The sequence below is a fragment of the Colias eurytheme genome, chromosome 11, assembly GCF_061535395.1.
Source record: "Colias eurytheme isolate Ceu_HAF_F1 chromosome 11, ilColEury1 Martin Lab GWU primary, whole genome shotgun sequence".
NCBI classification, from domain to species: Eukaryota; Metazoa; Arthropoda; class Insecta; order Lepidoptera; family Pieridae; genus Colias; species Colias eurytheme.
In genome coordinates, this window is record NC_142990.1 from 10533053 (window position 1) to 10546954 (window position 13902).

Consider the following 13902-nt stretch of genomic DNA (forward strand, 5'->3'; position numbering starts at 1 on the left):
CCTCAAGGAAAATGGGCCACAAATTAAGGGCAGAGATACTTATCGCACTACTCATCCCTTGTCACGAATTACGTACACGGAATATCTTCCTAGTCAAGGTTCTAGCGGCAACTAATCATAAATGAAATTAACTTATTACGCAACAGATATATCATATACACTGATATCCATACTAATATTATAAATGCGAAAGTAACTCTGTCTGTCTGTCTGTTACTCAATCACGCCTTAACTACTGAACCAATTTGCATGAAATTTGGTATAGAGATATTTTGATATCCGAGTAAGGACATAGGCTACTTTTTATCTCGGGAAATAGGATAGGTTTTATCCCGGAAATCCCACGGGAACGGGAACTATGCGGGTTTTTCTTTGACTGCGCGGGCGAAGCTGCGGGTGGAAAGCTAGTACATAATAAATAAATGATTTGTTCTAATATGACGAAACGAAAGTCAGATGCGGGTGTAAACTAAAGATACTGCTTTATTTGATTATTTTTAGCCAATTTTATTTAAATTTAGTATGGAAATTATATGTAGGCATATATTATGTAGGCTATTACGTATTCTATATGAGTAACTAGATAACGTGGCCCACATAAGACAGCTCGAAGCATTAATCGTTCTACAAGACAGGCTAAAAACTTTCTTAATGTATAGGTATCCTTTGAAGAAATTATTATTATAAATCACAAAAAATAAACTTTACATAAAAATTAATGTTATTGTGGTCAAGAGAAATCAATAGAGACCCATTAATCAGACAATACAACATCCTAAAAGTCCTAAAAGCTTAGACATACGCCACAACATAGTACTTGAGAAGTCTCATACGTGATTCTAAGCAAAGTTTCATCGTACGCTATAATCCTATCTCACACAGTTCGTCCCCAAATTCTATCAACAGTTACAGGGGAAACCGTCGATGATCCTAGTAATCTCATTCAGTCTAGACGACAATTGGTTCCTATTTTTTTCCTTTCGTTATACGCGTCTCTCGCAATATTATGTACGAAACGCGCGTTGAAATTTGAATTAGATATACCTAATGTATTATGATATTGCAAATTCCATTTTTTTTCAGACAGTTAATCTTTACTGTAATTTTTATTACAACTACTTACTACTTACACCTAGTGTATTCACAACAAAGTTTATACAATATCTATGATTGATTATTGTGCTGAAATTTACAACAAATTAGTAAAACACACTGCTAAAGTATCATAAATGTTTGGGGATGCGTAATTATGAACATTATATATATATTTACATGTAAAATGTTCTTAAAAATTCGATCAATATTATCATGTTTAATTTATCTAGGTTATAAAGTAAACATAGAAATTGATGTTATTGTTAGTTATAAGAATTATTTACATGCTAAACTTACCAAAAACGATAACAAACGTCATTTTGACGGTTTTGATTTTTGCTTTGGGTATGATGCCGCGGCTGCTCGCGCGTCGGCTGTCCAGATCATCACTATCTAAAATGAAAATAGATGTATAATACTTGGTATTGAAGTATACAATATAAGTTAAATACTAAAAATAAGTAACTATTATTGTCAATACCTATAATTGCATTATCTATGGTCTATTTTTAATCTGGAACTCGAAGTACAATGATTTTGTTGTGCAAAAAATTAAAAACACCTCTGCTTTTAATTAAAACTACCAAAATATTTTGGACGAATAATTATGACATGAATGTAAAACCTTATAAAGAAAGAAAAAGTAATTAACGAAGAAAATAATGGTGACTAGTGAACAATAAAGAAAAAATTGAAAAGGGAAATGTGAAGGTTTTAGTTCAAAAGAAATATGGAAGAAATTATTTCATAATACATAATATTATAATGTGTTTTTAAAACTATGTGGAAATTTTGTTGTAGTTTGAACTTTAAGCAAACCCTAAAAATCTAAGTCTTACTCATATTATTCGTTTTGCTTTTATTTTTTTGCCAAAAAAGGCATATTACAGTCCCCATAGTTCAGTTTATCTCCGTTCTAAATTTCATCAAAATCGGTTCAGTGTAAATGTTCGATCGTAACGTACGTTTCTTTCGCATTTACATCTTCTTCTTCTTCTTCTTCTTCTTCTTCTTATCTTATATATAAAAATGAATCGCAAAATGTGTTGGTAAGCGCATAACTCGAGAACGGCTGAACCGATTTCGATAATTATTTTTTTATTATATTCCTTGAAGTACGAGGATGGTTTTTATGTAGAGAAAACGTAAATATGTACCACGGGCGAAGCCGGGGCGGACCGCTAGTCTTATATATAAAAATGAATCGCAAAATGTGTTGGTAAGCGCATAACTCGAGAACGGCTGAACCGATTTCGATAATTCTTTTTTTATTATATTCCTTGAAGTACGAGGATGGTTCTTATGTAGAGAAAACGTAAACATGTACCACGGGCGAAGCCGGGGCGGACCGCTAGTTATTAATAAAAATGTACACGAAAATATATTTAACAAAAATCTCCCTAATCAAATTAGCCTCTTACATCGAGCTTTTTGATTCAATTACTGTATAATATGATTTAAATCCGTCATGTGAGTCGAGGCAGTATTCCCAATTATACGTAACATGACACTGTTTGAACAAATAAACACCGTATATTACATTAAATAAACACCGGTGAAATAATCTTGAATGGAATAATTATGTTTTGTGACAATTCAAATATTGTATATGCAAATTTGCAGTTCTAACAAACGAAATATCATGTTATTCTATGTCGTCGTTACTAGGTTACGTTGTTGAATTTTGTTGAACTGTCAAATGTTGCCTAATAATTTTGTTTAACTGTCAAATGTTGGCTCTACTATAGTAATGCTTATCCTACGTTGCAGTTGGTTACAGTTATAGGGAAATTCTTCCTACGGCAGAAGTACCATAAGAATAAGGAAGAAAATGCTCTTGTTAACGTATTTGCGTCATTTTTTTAATGATTATGACCTATGACAGGTAGTTTACAGTAGTTAATAGTTATTAAAAAGCATTTTCTATTTTAATGATTATGTTTAGGGATTCACAATTTTATTTCATTCGTTAATTTTGAAGCAATTCGTGCAATAATCACAAAAATAAATAAACGTAGCAGCTGCATAATCTCGGCAGGGTAATACTAACTCAGGCCCCGGAACCACAGACACAATATAAAATCTATTTTGTCTGGGACCGATTGGGCTGCTTGGGGCTCAATGGGTTAATCCTTCAATATACATATAGGTGTTAAAGATTGCAATCAAAAAAAGAATGAGTCATCATTTAAAGATACGGCTAAAAAACAACCAAATGTGTCATTTAAATCTCGCAAAATAATATTATGCCTATCCATTCTTATTCTGTTCCAATAAATTCAAATACCATAAAACAAACCATTTAATGCGGCCCATAAAATAAATCCACAACTAATCTTATTACCAAAAGATCCATTCACTAGATTTGTTCCATTCATTGAATAGTTTGTCAACGTCTTACATTACCGTTAATTTAGCAGACGTCCCCAAATTTACCGACAAAAGATCAAGTGACAAAGTTTTTCTTACAAGACACCATTAGTCTACACTAATATTATAAAGAGGAAAACTTTGTTTGTTTGATTGTAATGAATAGGCTCATAAACTACTGGACCGATTTTTAAAATTCTTTCACCATTCGAAAGCTACATTATCCACGAGTAATATAGGATAGGTTTTATCCCGAAAATTCCACGGGAACGGGAACTATGCGAGTTTTTCTTTGAAACCGCGGGCGGAGCCGCCGGCGGAAAGCTAGTTGAATATAAATGCGTACGACTGTACTTTCATGTTGTATGATATACAAGTATTGTTATCCGGCTTTTGATGGCAATTGTACATAATTTATGTGTGTAATATCTGCCAATGGTTTGAGAAATGTTGACAAAAGATTGGCCTGATACGAGAAAAGTAATATAAGAGCTTATATTTTCAATGGTATTTCTGTTTGTAGGTACAAAAGATTGAATGGCTACTATTCACCGATGTGTCTATACAAAAGAAAATCAATTGCTACGCGTTAGTCTGTAACAAAACTCAACGGGCTTGAATTTTTGCTGGGACTGTTTAATAAAGTACTTTGGGACAGGCTGACTGAAAACCGAAAAACTTACCGAAGTTCAAATCGTCACACTGATAAATACAAAAACTAACAAATACTTCTAAAATTTCTTCATCCTTCATGTTATTAGGTACTAAATGCAGTGGGTTGCCCGAAAGATATCACTCTTAACAATAAGACAGCTGTCTATGCAGATATCTAAGGACATGCCTCTGCCCGTGCAGCACAATCACATAAATTTTGAAAACCTAACAACAAGTGTGAAAAATAATATACAAATAAACACTCACATTGCCTTGTAGCCGCGGTCCGCTTGCCCAGAACCCGTCTACTCTTCTGACGAATGGTGACCACGATCACACCATAACACGCCGATATGATCAGCGCGGGCGCCACGAATAGAGAGAGGAACACGCTCGTCATCCAGATCCGCCATTGGGTTTGGCTTATACTTGACCAGCATTGTGGAGTGCCTGTGGAGAGCTGGTAGTATTAGTGTGAACGACAGAATCTTATTAGAAAATAATATCTAAAATGTAAGATACGGTGTCAGCAATGTAATGTCGTCAGAAATTGAGAGTTTGAGGTGAAACGCTATGTTCGCTAGGTTCGTACGTCGCGGCCGGCCGCGGCGTAGCGAACCGCGACTGCTACTGACCTTTAGGGCGTTACAAGTAATAAAAATTATGCCTGTATGTGTATATTATAACAACCTGCTTGCATGTTAATTATTTATCGTCATTAATTTAAAAGTTAAAAATACTTGTGACCAACGTCCTTAGTTAAAAACTGTAGTAATTACATCACTTAGATAATATGGTTATCAACTTATCAATCATTTAACAAGAACATTGATATTGCACGCCTCATAAGCGAAGCGTTGAGGTGGGTACTACTGTCACTTCGCGCAAAACATCTGGTTAGGGAGCCAGGTGCAAATTTGGTTAACTATTTCCTCTCAAGAGATAATTCGTCAGACGCATGAGAGTATAGTATTATAAAGCCTCGTGAACGTCAGCTGGCGCTCGGTTGGGGGGGTGAGCGGTTGTAGCCTCCCACGCACATAGGAAAAAAAATACATTCATTCATTCATTTCCTCTCAGCTAAAAATTTGTCAAATTGTAGCTAACCCAATATCTCAACGAAAAAAAATAGTCAGCTGGTTACAACATGGTGTATTATACGTCAGCTGGTGTCTCGAACATGAAAGTTAAATTTAAAGAAAAATTTATTTTCCGTTATTTCCTCTCAAACAAAAATTTACCTGATGATAGCTTATATGTAACTGTGGATAAATATATATGTCAGCTGGCTGTATCTTGGTGGAAAAACCGTCAGCTGATACGGGAGGCTACAACCGCTCTTCCCCCCAACCGAGCTCCAGCTGACGTTCACGAGGCTTCATAATACTATACTTTGATGCATTTTACTAATTACCGCTTGAGAGGAACTTGGTCATAAAATCTGCTGCTGGCTCCCGGACCAATCTGATTTTTCAAACTTAAAATGTCTTTATGTATCATACATTGCACTTGTAAGATAATACATACACACACATATTAAGAAAAAACACTATTTTTAACGTTCATGATATTTTTGATGTCATTTTTGTTATTTAAACTAGTTAAAAAACAGTTTAAAAAAGTTCTGTCTTGGACGTCCGTGTGTCTGTATGTGCGGATCCTTTTTCTTGTTAACACGATAGCGACCGAAATACTTTACTAATCGAGTCTTTTTTTTTCTCTTACGCTTGAGTATGCTCAGGAATAGAACCCTTTCATTTTTCAGGGTCTGATTCGATGTGGTTTAATTGTTATTAAATAAACAAAAATAATAATTAATAAATATTTATTAAAAAAAAATTATGAGGCGTGCACTTTTGGATTTTCCAAATTTTTTCAATTATGTAGAGCTTAAAAATGAACATTAAAGAAGTTGTATACTCAATATTGAACTTTCTTATAGGTGTCAACCCTTATCGTAACATCAAGAAAAGTTCTCGAGTCGTCTTGAACTTTTTAATCGAGTTTATTTTCAACAAATTCCTTCTAACATTTACACGAAGACTTATAAGAACCTATCAGGGAGGTTTATTGTTGATTTCTTACAGCAAAGTTAATTATGTTGAAAATTGCTAAACTCAAACAAGAAAATGGTTGAGAATCAATAGCAAAACTCGTGGAATCGTTTATCTATACTTGAGTTTAACTGAGATATGCGAGAGATATTCAGATTTGGCTTTGGTGATAAATTCTTATTACGGGAATGTTTATTAGGGCATTAGAATATCTGGGTACCTTTACTGGGTGATATTTTAATGGAGTTGACAGATTCTGTCATGTATAGGCTTGATATGCGAAGGTAATTGAATTGAATTGTGTACCTACCTACAAAATTTTTGTTCGCTGTTGGTGATTAGTACTTTATAAGTGTAATAAAATAAATGGGATAAAATACCATTCCATAATATTAATTAATCGATAGTCTCGGCTAATTTTAAAATATAAAATGCTGTTCAACAATTTGGAGTTTTCTTTTCTATTTCGACAATTGTAATGACCCAAAAAATAACGTATTTCAAAGTTTTAAGGTTCGGTTTTACTGTGGAATTGTATCTCAAAAATGTTTTAAGAGTTGTAGATAATAATATTTTGCAAATTAAAAACATTACAATAATTCAATTATAATCCTAAACCGTTCAGTATCTATCCAAGATGTACGAAAAATATTTACATTCATACAACTTGTATCTACAATAAGATAATTCTTCTGGACATCAGACAGTCACGGTCGATTAAAGTCCTTAATATTCATAACTTTTATTCAATTTTATTTCCATATAAGTAATACTTTAGTTATAAACCAAAAGCTTTTTCTATCTTTGAATTTCAGCATGAATAAGTATGAAAGAAATCGCTTAAGGATATTTGAATTTTGTGAAGTAATAACACTTATTCAGTCAACTGTGAACAAATATCTAACCACTTATGAATATTTACTTGTATGAATATTCGATGAATTTCCAACAGATAAATACACCTTTACAATGGTTGGAGCTTATCTTTTGTATACATTTCAATATATTGATATTACTTGAAAACGACGTAATATGTTTATTGTTTAATAAGTAACAATAATTATGTTTCTCTCGTTAGGTATAAGATACTTGTATTACGTTGATTAGTAGATAATTAATTGTTACATATATTATGTAACCGAACAGTATAACAAATTAAATCAGTACAATCTCAGATAATTACCTACATTACATTTATAACAAAGAGATAATAATTATTTATGTGTAAAGTTAATTATTATTTTAAATATAAATTCAAGATTTTAGTTTAAAATCGGAATCACTACATTATTAATTATACATTTCAACCACAATCCTACTTTTTACGACAACACAGTATGACTGTTTTTACCTACTTCATTTGATTGCCTTGTAATTAACATTTTCCTGATTCTTTCAAAATGCTTGTATATTCTTAAAGATAACTAAGAACTATTACCATCACCTAAATATTGGATTTCGTAGATCGGATTATCTAAAACAGTATGCACGTGCTTAAACCATACTATTGGAGGATTTTGCTAGTAATCCTCTTACATATTATCATTACAGTACATTTCCTTAAAGACGTCCATATTATATTTTAAAGGGAATATAATAAAGATATTTGCATATATTAATACTAGATTTCCGCCCGCGGCTTCGCCCGCGTTTGCAAAGGAAAACCCGCATAGGGGAAGTTCCCGTGGGATTTCCGGGATAAAAACTATCCTTTGTGTTAATCCAAGTTACCCTCTATATGTGTGCTAAATTTCATTGTAATCGGTTCAGTAGTTTTTACGTGAAAGAGTAACAAACATCCATACATCCATACATCCTTACAAACTTTCGCCTATATAATATATAATAGATAATAGATTGTTTCATAATAAAAGCTCTTACTTTGCTTAAATTGCCTGAAAGATTTTTATCGATCATCTGCCTATTTGTACTACTATAATAGGTATTTTCGTTGTTTGTATTTTTTGTTTATTATGTGTACAATTATATTAGTATTTTATAAGAATGAAGTAAATGGTATAAAATTTATAGCAGATAAATTTAGTAAAAAATAGATCATATATTTTATTTTATCAATTTCTAAAGTTTTCAAAGAAAATATAAAATTTATAGAAGACATCTTACCTTGTATGTCTGCTTCATCGAATAAAATAAGCATCGGTATACAAAATATGAAGCTGACGAGCCACGCGCCGAATATCAAAGCTCTGGCGCGACGCCCTTGGAAATAATATAATATAATATTATTATATTATACTGAAAACCATTCATAAAAATACAAGTAAATACAATAAATAAATCATTGAGTTAACATTTTCGTATTTTTCTTACGTTTCTAGTAAAATATTGGTTGAAGAATGAACATGAATTTAAGCATTGAAATATTATTAAATTTAATAAAAATATATTTACCGCATTTCGAACATACAAAATGTCCTACTACATTACGCTAAAAGTTAAATTTACTAATTACTTTAGTTATATAAAATGATATAGACTTACAGCTTCCCGTAAAATTCATAGGATGCGTGATGGCATCACACCGGTCCACGCTGAGCGCGACCAACACATACGTCGATGAATACGTAACTACACCCTGCAACAATATTTCTATTATTTATTTTATTTTTTACTAGCTGTGCCTCGCGGTTTTACCCGCATAACTCCGCTCCTATTGGTCTTAGTGTGATGATATAAGCCTATAGCTATCCTCGATTAATGGGCTATCTAACACCGAAATAATTTTTCATATCGGACTCATAGTTCTCGTTCAAAGAAACAAACTCTTCAGCTTTGTAATATTAGTATAGATTACTTCTGGTTAGGGAGCCAGGTGCAAATTTGGTTAACTATTTCCTCTCAAGAGATAATTCGTCAGACGCATGAGAGTATAGTATTATAAAGCCTCGTGAACGTCAGCTGGCGCTCGGTTGGGGGGGTGAGCGGTTGTAGCCTCCCACGCACATAGGAAAAAAAATACATTCATTCATTCATTTCCTGTCAGCTAAAAATTTGTCAAATTGTAGCTAACCCAATATCTCAACGAAAAAAAATAGTCAGCTGGTTACAACATGGTGTATTATACGTCAGCTGGTGTCTCCAACATGAAAGTTAAATTTAAAGAAAAATTTATTTTCCCTTATTTCCTCTCAAACAAAAATTTACCTGATGATAGCTTATATGTAACTGTGGATAAATATATATGTCAGCTGGCTGTATCTTGGTGGAAAAACCGTCAGCTGATACGGGAGGCTACAACCGCTCTTCCCCCCAACCGAGCTCCAGCTGACGTTCACGAGGCTTCATAATACTATACTTTGATGCATTTTACTAATTACCGCTTGAGAGGAACTTGGTCATAAAATCTGCTGCTGGCTCCCGGACCATTCTATATCAACTACGTATATAATCGACTAAAAACCAAGAGAGTAATCGACATAAAAACATTAAAAAATGCTGCGTATTGAGAACCTCAGTTGTTTTTAGGAACATTGGTTAAAAGTACCAACTAATTGCTTGGAGAAGCATTCGTCGTCAAATTGTAGATGATTTTATTTCCAGCAAGTTCATTCGTAGTTTCGTACAAACCTACGTATATACTACCACCGATAACAGTATAACTACCATCTTAAAATTAATAAAATTTCTGTTGTCATGACAACTAACATAGTCAAATAAGTGCAGTTAATTTTTTGTTTCATTTTGTCGCTTTTTTTTCAAATATTACATACCTGCTTACACTTAAATTGCTTTAATTTGTCTCAACCTGCTAATAATCCAAAAATAGCTATTAAAATTTAAAACGTTAATAAAACAATAAAAAGCTGTACAAATTAAGAACACGTCTATTTTTCTTAAATGCTTCCTTTTGAATTACTCCCAGAGTGTTTTGTATAAATTAAATGATGACAATATTAATAAGGAAAAAAGGAAAGAAGTACAGCAATGTTTTTTTGCACATTCATGTCATTTAATTTTATACTACAATTCTTATTTCTTTAGTAATGGTTAACCGTTTATCTATTTAAATCATTAAACATTATTTAATCCTTAGAATAAATACAAAAGTTTAAATATAATATGTAGGTATTTTAATCTATATGTTTAATAGTGTAAAGTTAAACCTAAAACTAGGTAGTACCTTCTAAAAAGTACTTTTCTGAAATAAAGATCTAAAACTACATTCAATTTACAGAAATAGGATATATACGATTGAATGAAATTTAATTACACACGTTAAAACTAACCGAATAAATCAATAGTACAATAATTACAGTATAACTACTGCGATTAAATTTATATCTTGTTCTTGGCACGATTCGACGAGGATTAAAGTTTCAATAGCATTGTTTATTCTAAAAATAGGACTGTCAATTACATAAAACATACCAACATTGAATTATTTTTAGAAATGGCGGTAAAATATTTTCTGCTAGTGGGACATGATAATTAACAACAATAGAGTGAAATAATTTGGAAAATCCAAAAGTGCACGCCTCATAATTTTTTTTTAATAAATATTTATTAATTATTATTTTTGTTTATTTAATAACAATTAAACCACATCGAATCAGACCCTGAAAAATGAAAGGGTTCTATTCCTGAGCATACTCAAGCGTAAGAGAAAAAAAAAGACTCGATTAGTAAAGTATTTCGGTCGCTATCGTGTTAACAAGAAAAAGGATCCGCACATACAGACACACGGACGTCCAAGACAGAACTTTTTTAAACTGTTTTTTAACTAGTTTAAATAACAAAAATGACATCAAAAATATCATGAACGTTAAAAATAGTGTTTTTTCTTAATATGTGTGTGTATGTATTATCTTACAAGTGCAATGTATGATACATAAAGACATTTTAAGTTTGAAAAATCAGATGTTTTGCGCGAAATGACAGTAGTACCCACCTCAACGCTTCGCTTATGAGGCGTGCAATAAAACTTACCAACTGAAGTTATTCATAATTAACACAATTCCACAATACAAATAACAATTATTGTTTCTTTAAATTCTAAAAAACACAATGTGACCTAAATATCAATGAGTACCTACTTATTATAGAATGTTAAATTTTCTTTCTCCGTCGAACGTACAGGATTTAAATTTCGAATATGATGTTTTTTTTTTAATTTAAGCTGCCAGCGCTAACCACGTCGAATTTTTGTTTTCCAAAAAGGTTTTATAAAATTCCTGATTCGAGTAAATTATATTTCAAAGTTGTTTCTTAATTTTATATTGCAATAGAAACCTCGGAAATTAATTTCTTTTTATAAAAGTTTTGCGGAAATTCAGTCAGGATTTTAATCAAGTGCTAACTCTATTAGTTTGTATGTGTTTTTTGATTTGAAGTTATTTTAATTGTTCCTATTTAAAGTAATCAATGTATTATACCTATTTATTATAGAATAATATTCTATCCTTTACTGTGATATATTCGAACTAGTGCGTATCAGTATTTCGTACAACTGCACAATAGCGCATTTAGAAATTACTGCCATTGTTGAATATTGTTGCATAAATTGACATGAAACTCTGTTCCTTCCAATTAAAATTAAAATATTAACATTGTGGTTTATAATTTTAGGAATAGTACTACAAATAAACTTCTGATAATAAGAGAGATATTTTGAAGTATTCACACCCCTTAACTTCAATAATCAATCAACTAATTCGTTTACTTTAACCCGCATACATAATTTTGCGGTTGTGAAATTTTGCATATAATTTGCATTCTATCGAATTATAAAATTTATTTGTAATCAAATATGTATTAAATATAGGAACTTAAAATAGAACACTGCGTTATTATTTAGCATACTTATTAAATAGAAAAACGAAAAGGCAATTTCACTGCAGTCTGATAATGTCGTTGATAAACTTTTTGACATTCTTTGACTTGATTGTCGTGTTAATTATCCTTTAATTCACAAATAAGTTAGTGAACGCTGTAAAACCGTCGCTAAGGAAAAATAGAATAAAATAATATGTACAATATTAATACTAAAACAAACTATATAACAAATAAATAATATCTTACCTGTAAATATTTCATCAGCTTACAAGCTATTGAACCAGCGAACCACGAGATGGTGACCCGCTGTATGAGGTCCGGCAGGACGCTTATCAGCCCCACCCATAAATCTGGAACAAAATTACTTTACGCACAACAAATCTCATTTATTAACTAGCTGTTGCCCGCAGCTTCGCCTGCGTGGAAAAGATAAATTTTCATGGTACAAACATTCATCCCCTATTTTATACACTTGGGATGCCAAATTGCAGCCCGATACGTCCTGTGGTATGGGCCGTGCGTTGATAGATCACTATGTCAGGCAGTCACCTTTGAGTTGTGAATATTTAGATAGAGATAGATTTAGATGGAAAGCTATACTGTGTGAGATGAGGTTTGGCTTGTTAATAGTTATGTTAAAAATGTTAAATGTATGGAAGATTAGGGTCATTTTCGGAAAGTATAACCACTTTGCGAAAATGATGTTATAAGTAAAAAAACGTACCGGCCGAATTGATAACCTCCTCCTTTTTTTGAAGTCGGTTAAAAACAAAAGGTGTTGATAGGTAACCAACACGACATTTGATCTTCTAAAATTGCATCCTAGCGCACACACGATTAGATGTCAAGTAAGATGGCATGATTCATCTATCGTGAGCGAAAAAGAGATAACCGAAGTATATTGTGGCTAATTAGCCACATTTCTCGAAGATTCTATCTTCATCTTTTTACGTATAATTAAAATCTACTATGAGTGATACATAATATATGCGTCAGTCTATGATTCAGCAAGAATAGTAAATTAAATTTTCATACGAACAACGTATCTTATTAATTTACCGCCTTCTAAATCTCTTTGGAACACATTCCATAAGAATCCCTGAAAGTTGCTTTATAATAAACTAGCGACCCGCCCCGGCTTCGCACGGGTGCAATGCTGATACTAAATACACTACAGAAAAACTGTGAACGTTGTATATAAAAAAACATAGCGGCCCGGCCGGCCGGTACCGCCGCAAACGCTACGTCCCGCAATTTTTAAATCTGTAATATCTTCGAAAATATTCACTTAAATCATACGGTGTAAAGTGCCATATAGATCTATATTAAATGAACAATGTATTCAAGGTATTTAATTGGTTAAGGATTAATGCTGTATTGATGAAAATCGCTTCGAAAATTAGCTTTTATTTGTCGTAAAAAGTAAATGACAAAAAAATTGTATTGTGGGTTATCCATAAGAGATAGACATATACCATCGCGGACTTTTCTGTAGACCTTTTCAATATGTATAATACTTAGTACATTATTTTGATAAAACTCGTAGGGTTCAGCCTGCGTTTGCAATATAAGCGGAAACAATGTAATTTTTTACGACATCACATTAGAAACCTCAAAAATAACAGTACTTCTCCACTATTTAATGGATGTTATTATACATATAAACCTTCCTCTTGAATCACTCTATCTATTAAAAAAAACCGCATCAAAATCCGTTGCGTAGTTTCAAAGATTTAAGCGTACAAAGGGACATAGGGACAGGGAAAGCGACTTTTATACTATGTAGTGATTGAACAAACTTCGCGCTGCTGTTATCTTTTTTATCGTGAATCAGGTCTTCTGTTTTTAACTGAATAACAAATCTTTTCTAAAAAACATCCAGATTCTAAAGTGATACGAAATTATTTAAAAGAGCAACTATGGAGTTTCTTGCCGA

General features: G+C 32.3%; 1 protein-coding gene across 1 annotated transcript in view; it reads right to left on the reverse strand.

Annotated features, from left to right (window-relative positions):
• The window catches only part of LOC149904852 (cardioacceleratory peptide receptor-like), a 64428-nt gene that overhangs the window by 11169 nt on the left and 39357 nt on the right, over positions 1 to 13902 (reverse strand). Inside the window, exons 4-8 of the mRNA XM_090107583.1 lie at positions 12213 to 12316; positions 8676 to 8769; positions 8298 to 8393; positions 4387 to 4569; positions 1393 to 1488 (exon numbers count right to left, since the gene is read on the reverse strand). Of these exons, the coding sequence (XP_089963709.1) occupies positions 1393 to 1488; positions 4387 to 4569; positions 8298 to 8393; positions 8676 to 8769; positions 12213 to 12316 (573 nt within the window). The remainder of the gene's footprint in view (positions 1 to 1392; positions 1489 to 4386; positions 4570 to 8297; positions 8394 to 8675; positions 8770 to 12212; positions 12317 to 13902) is intronic.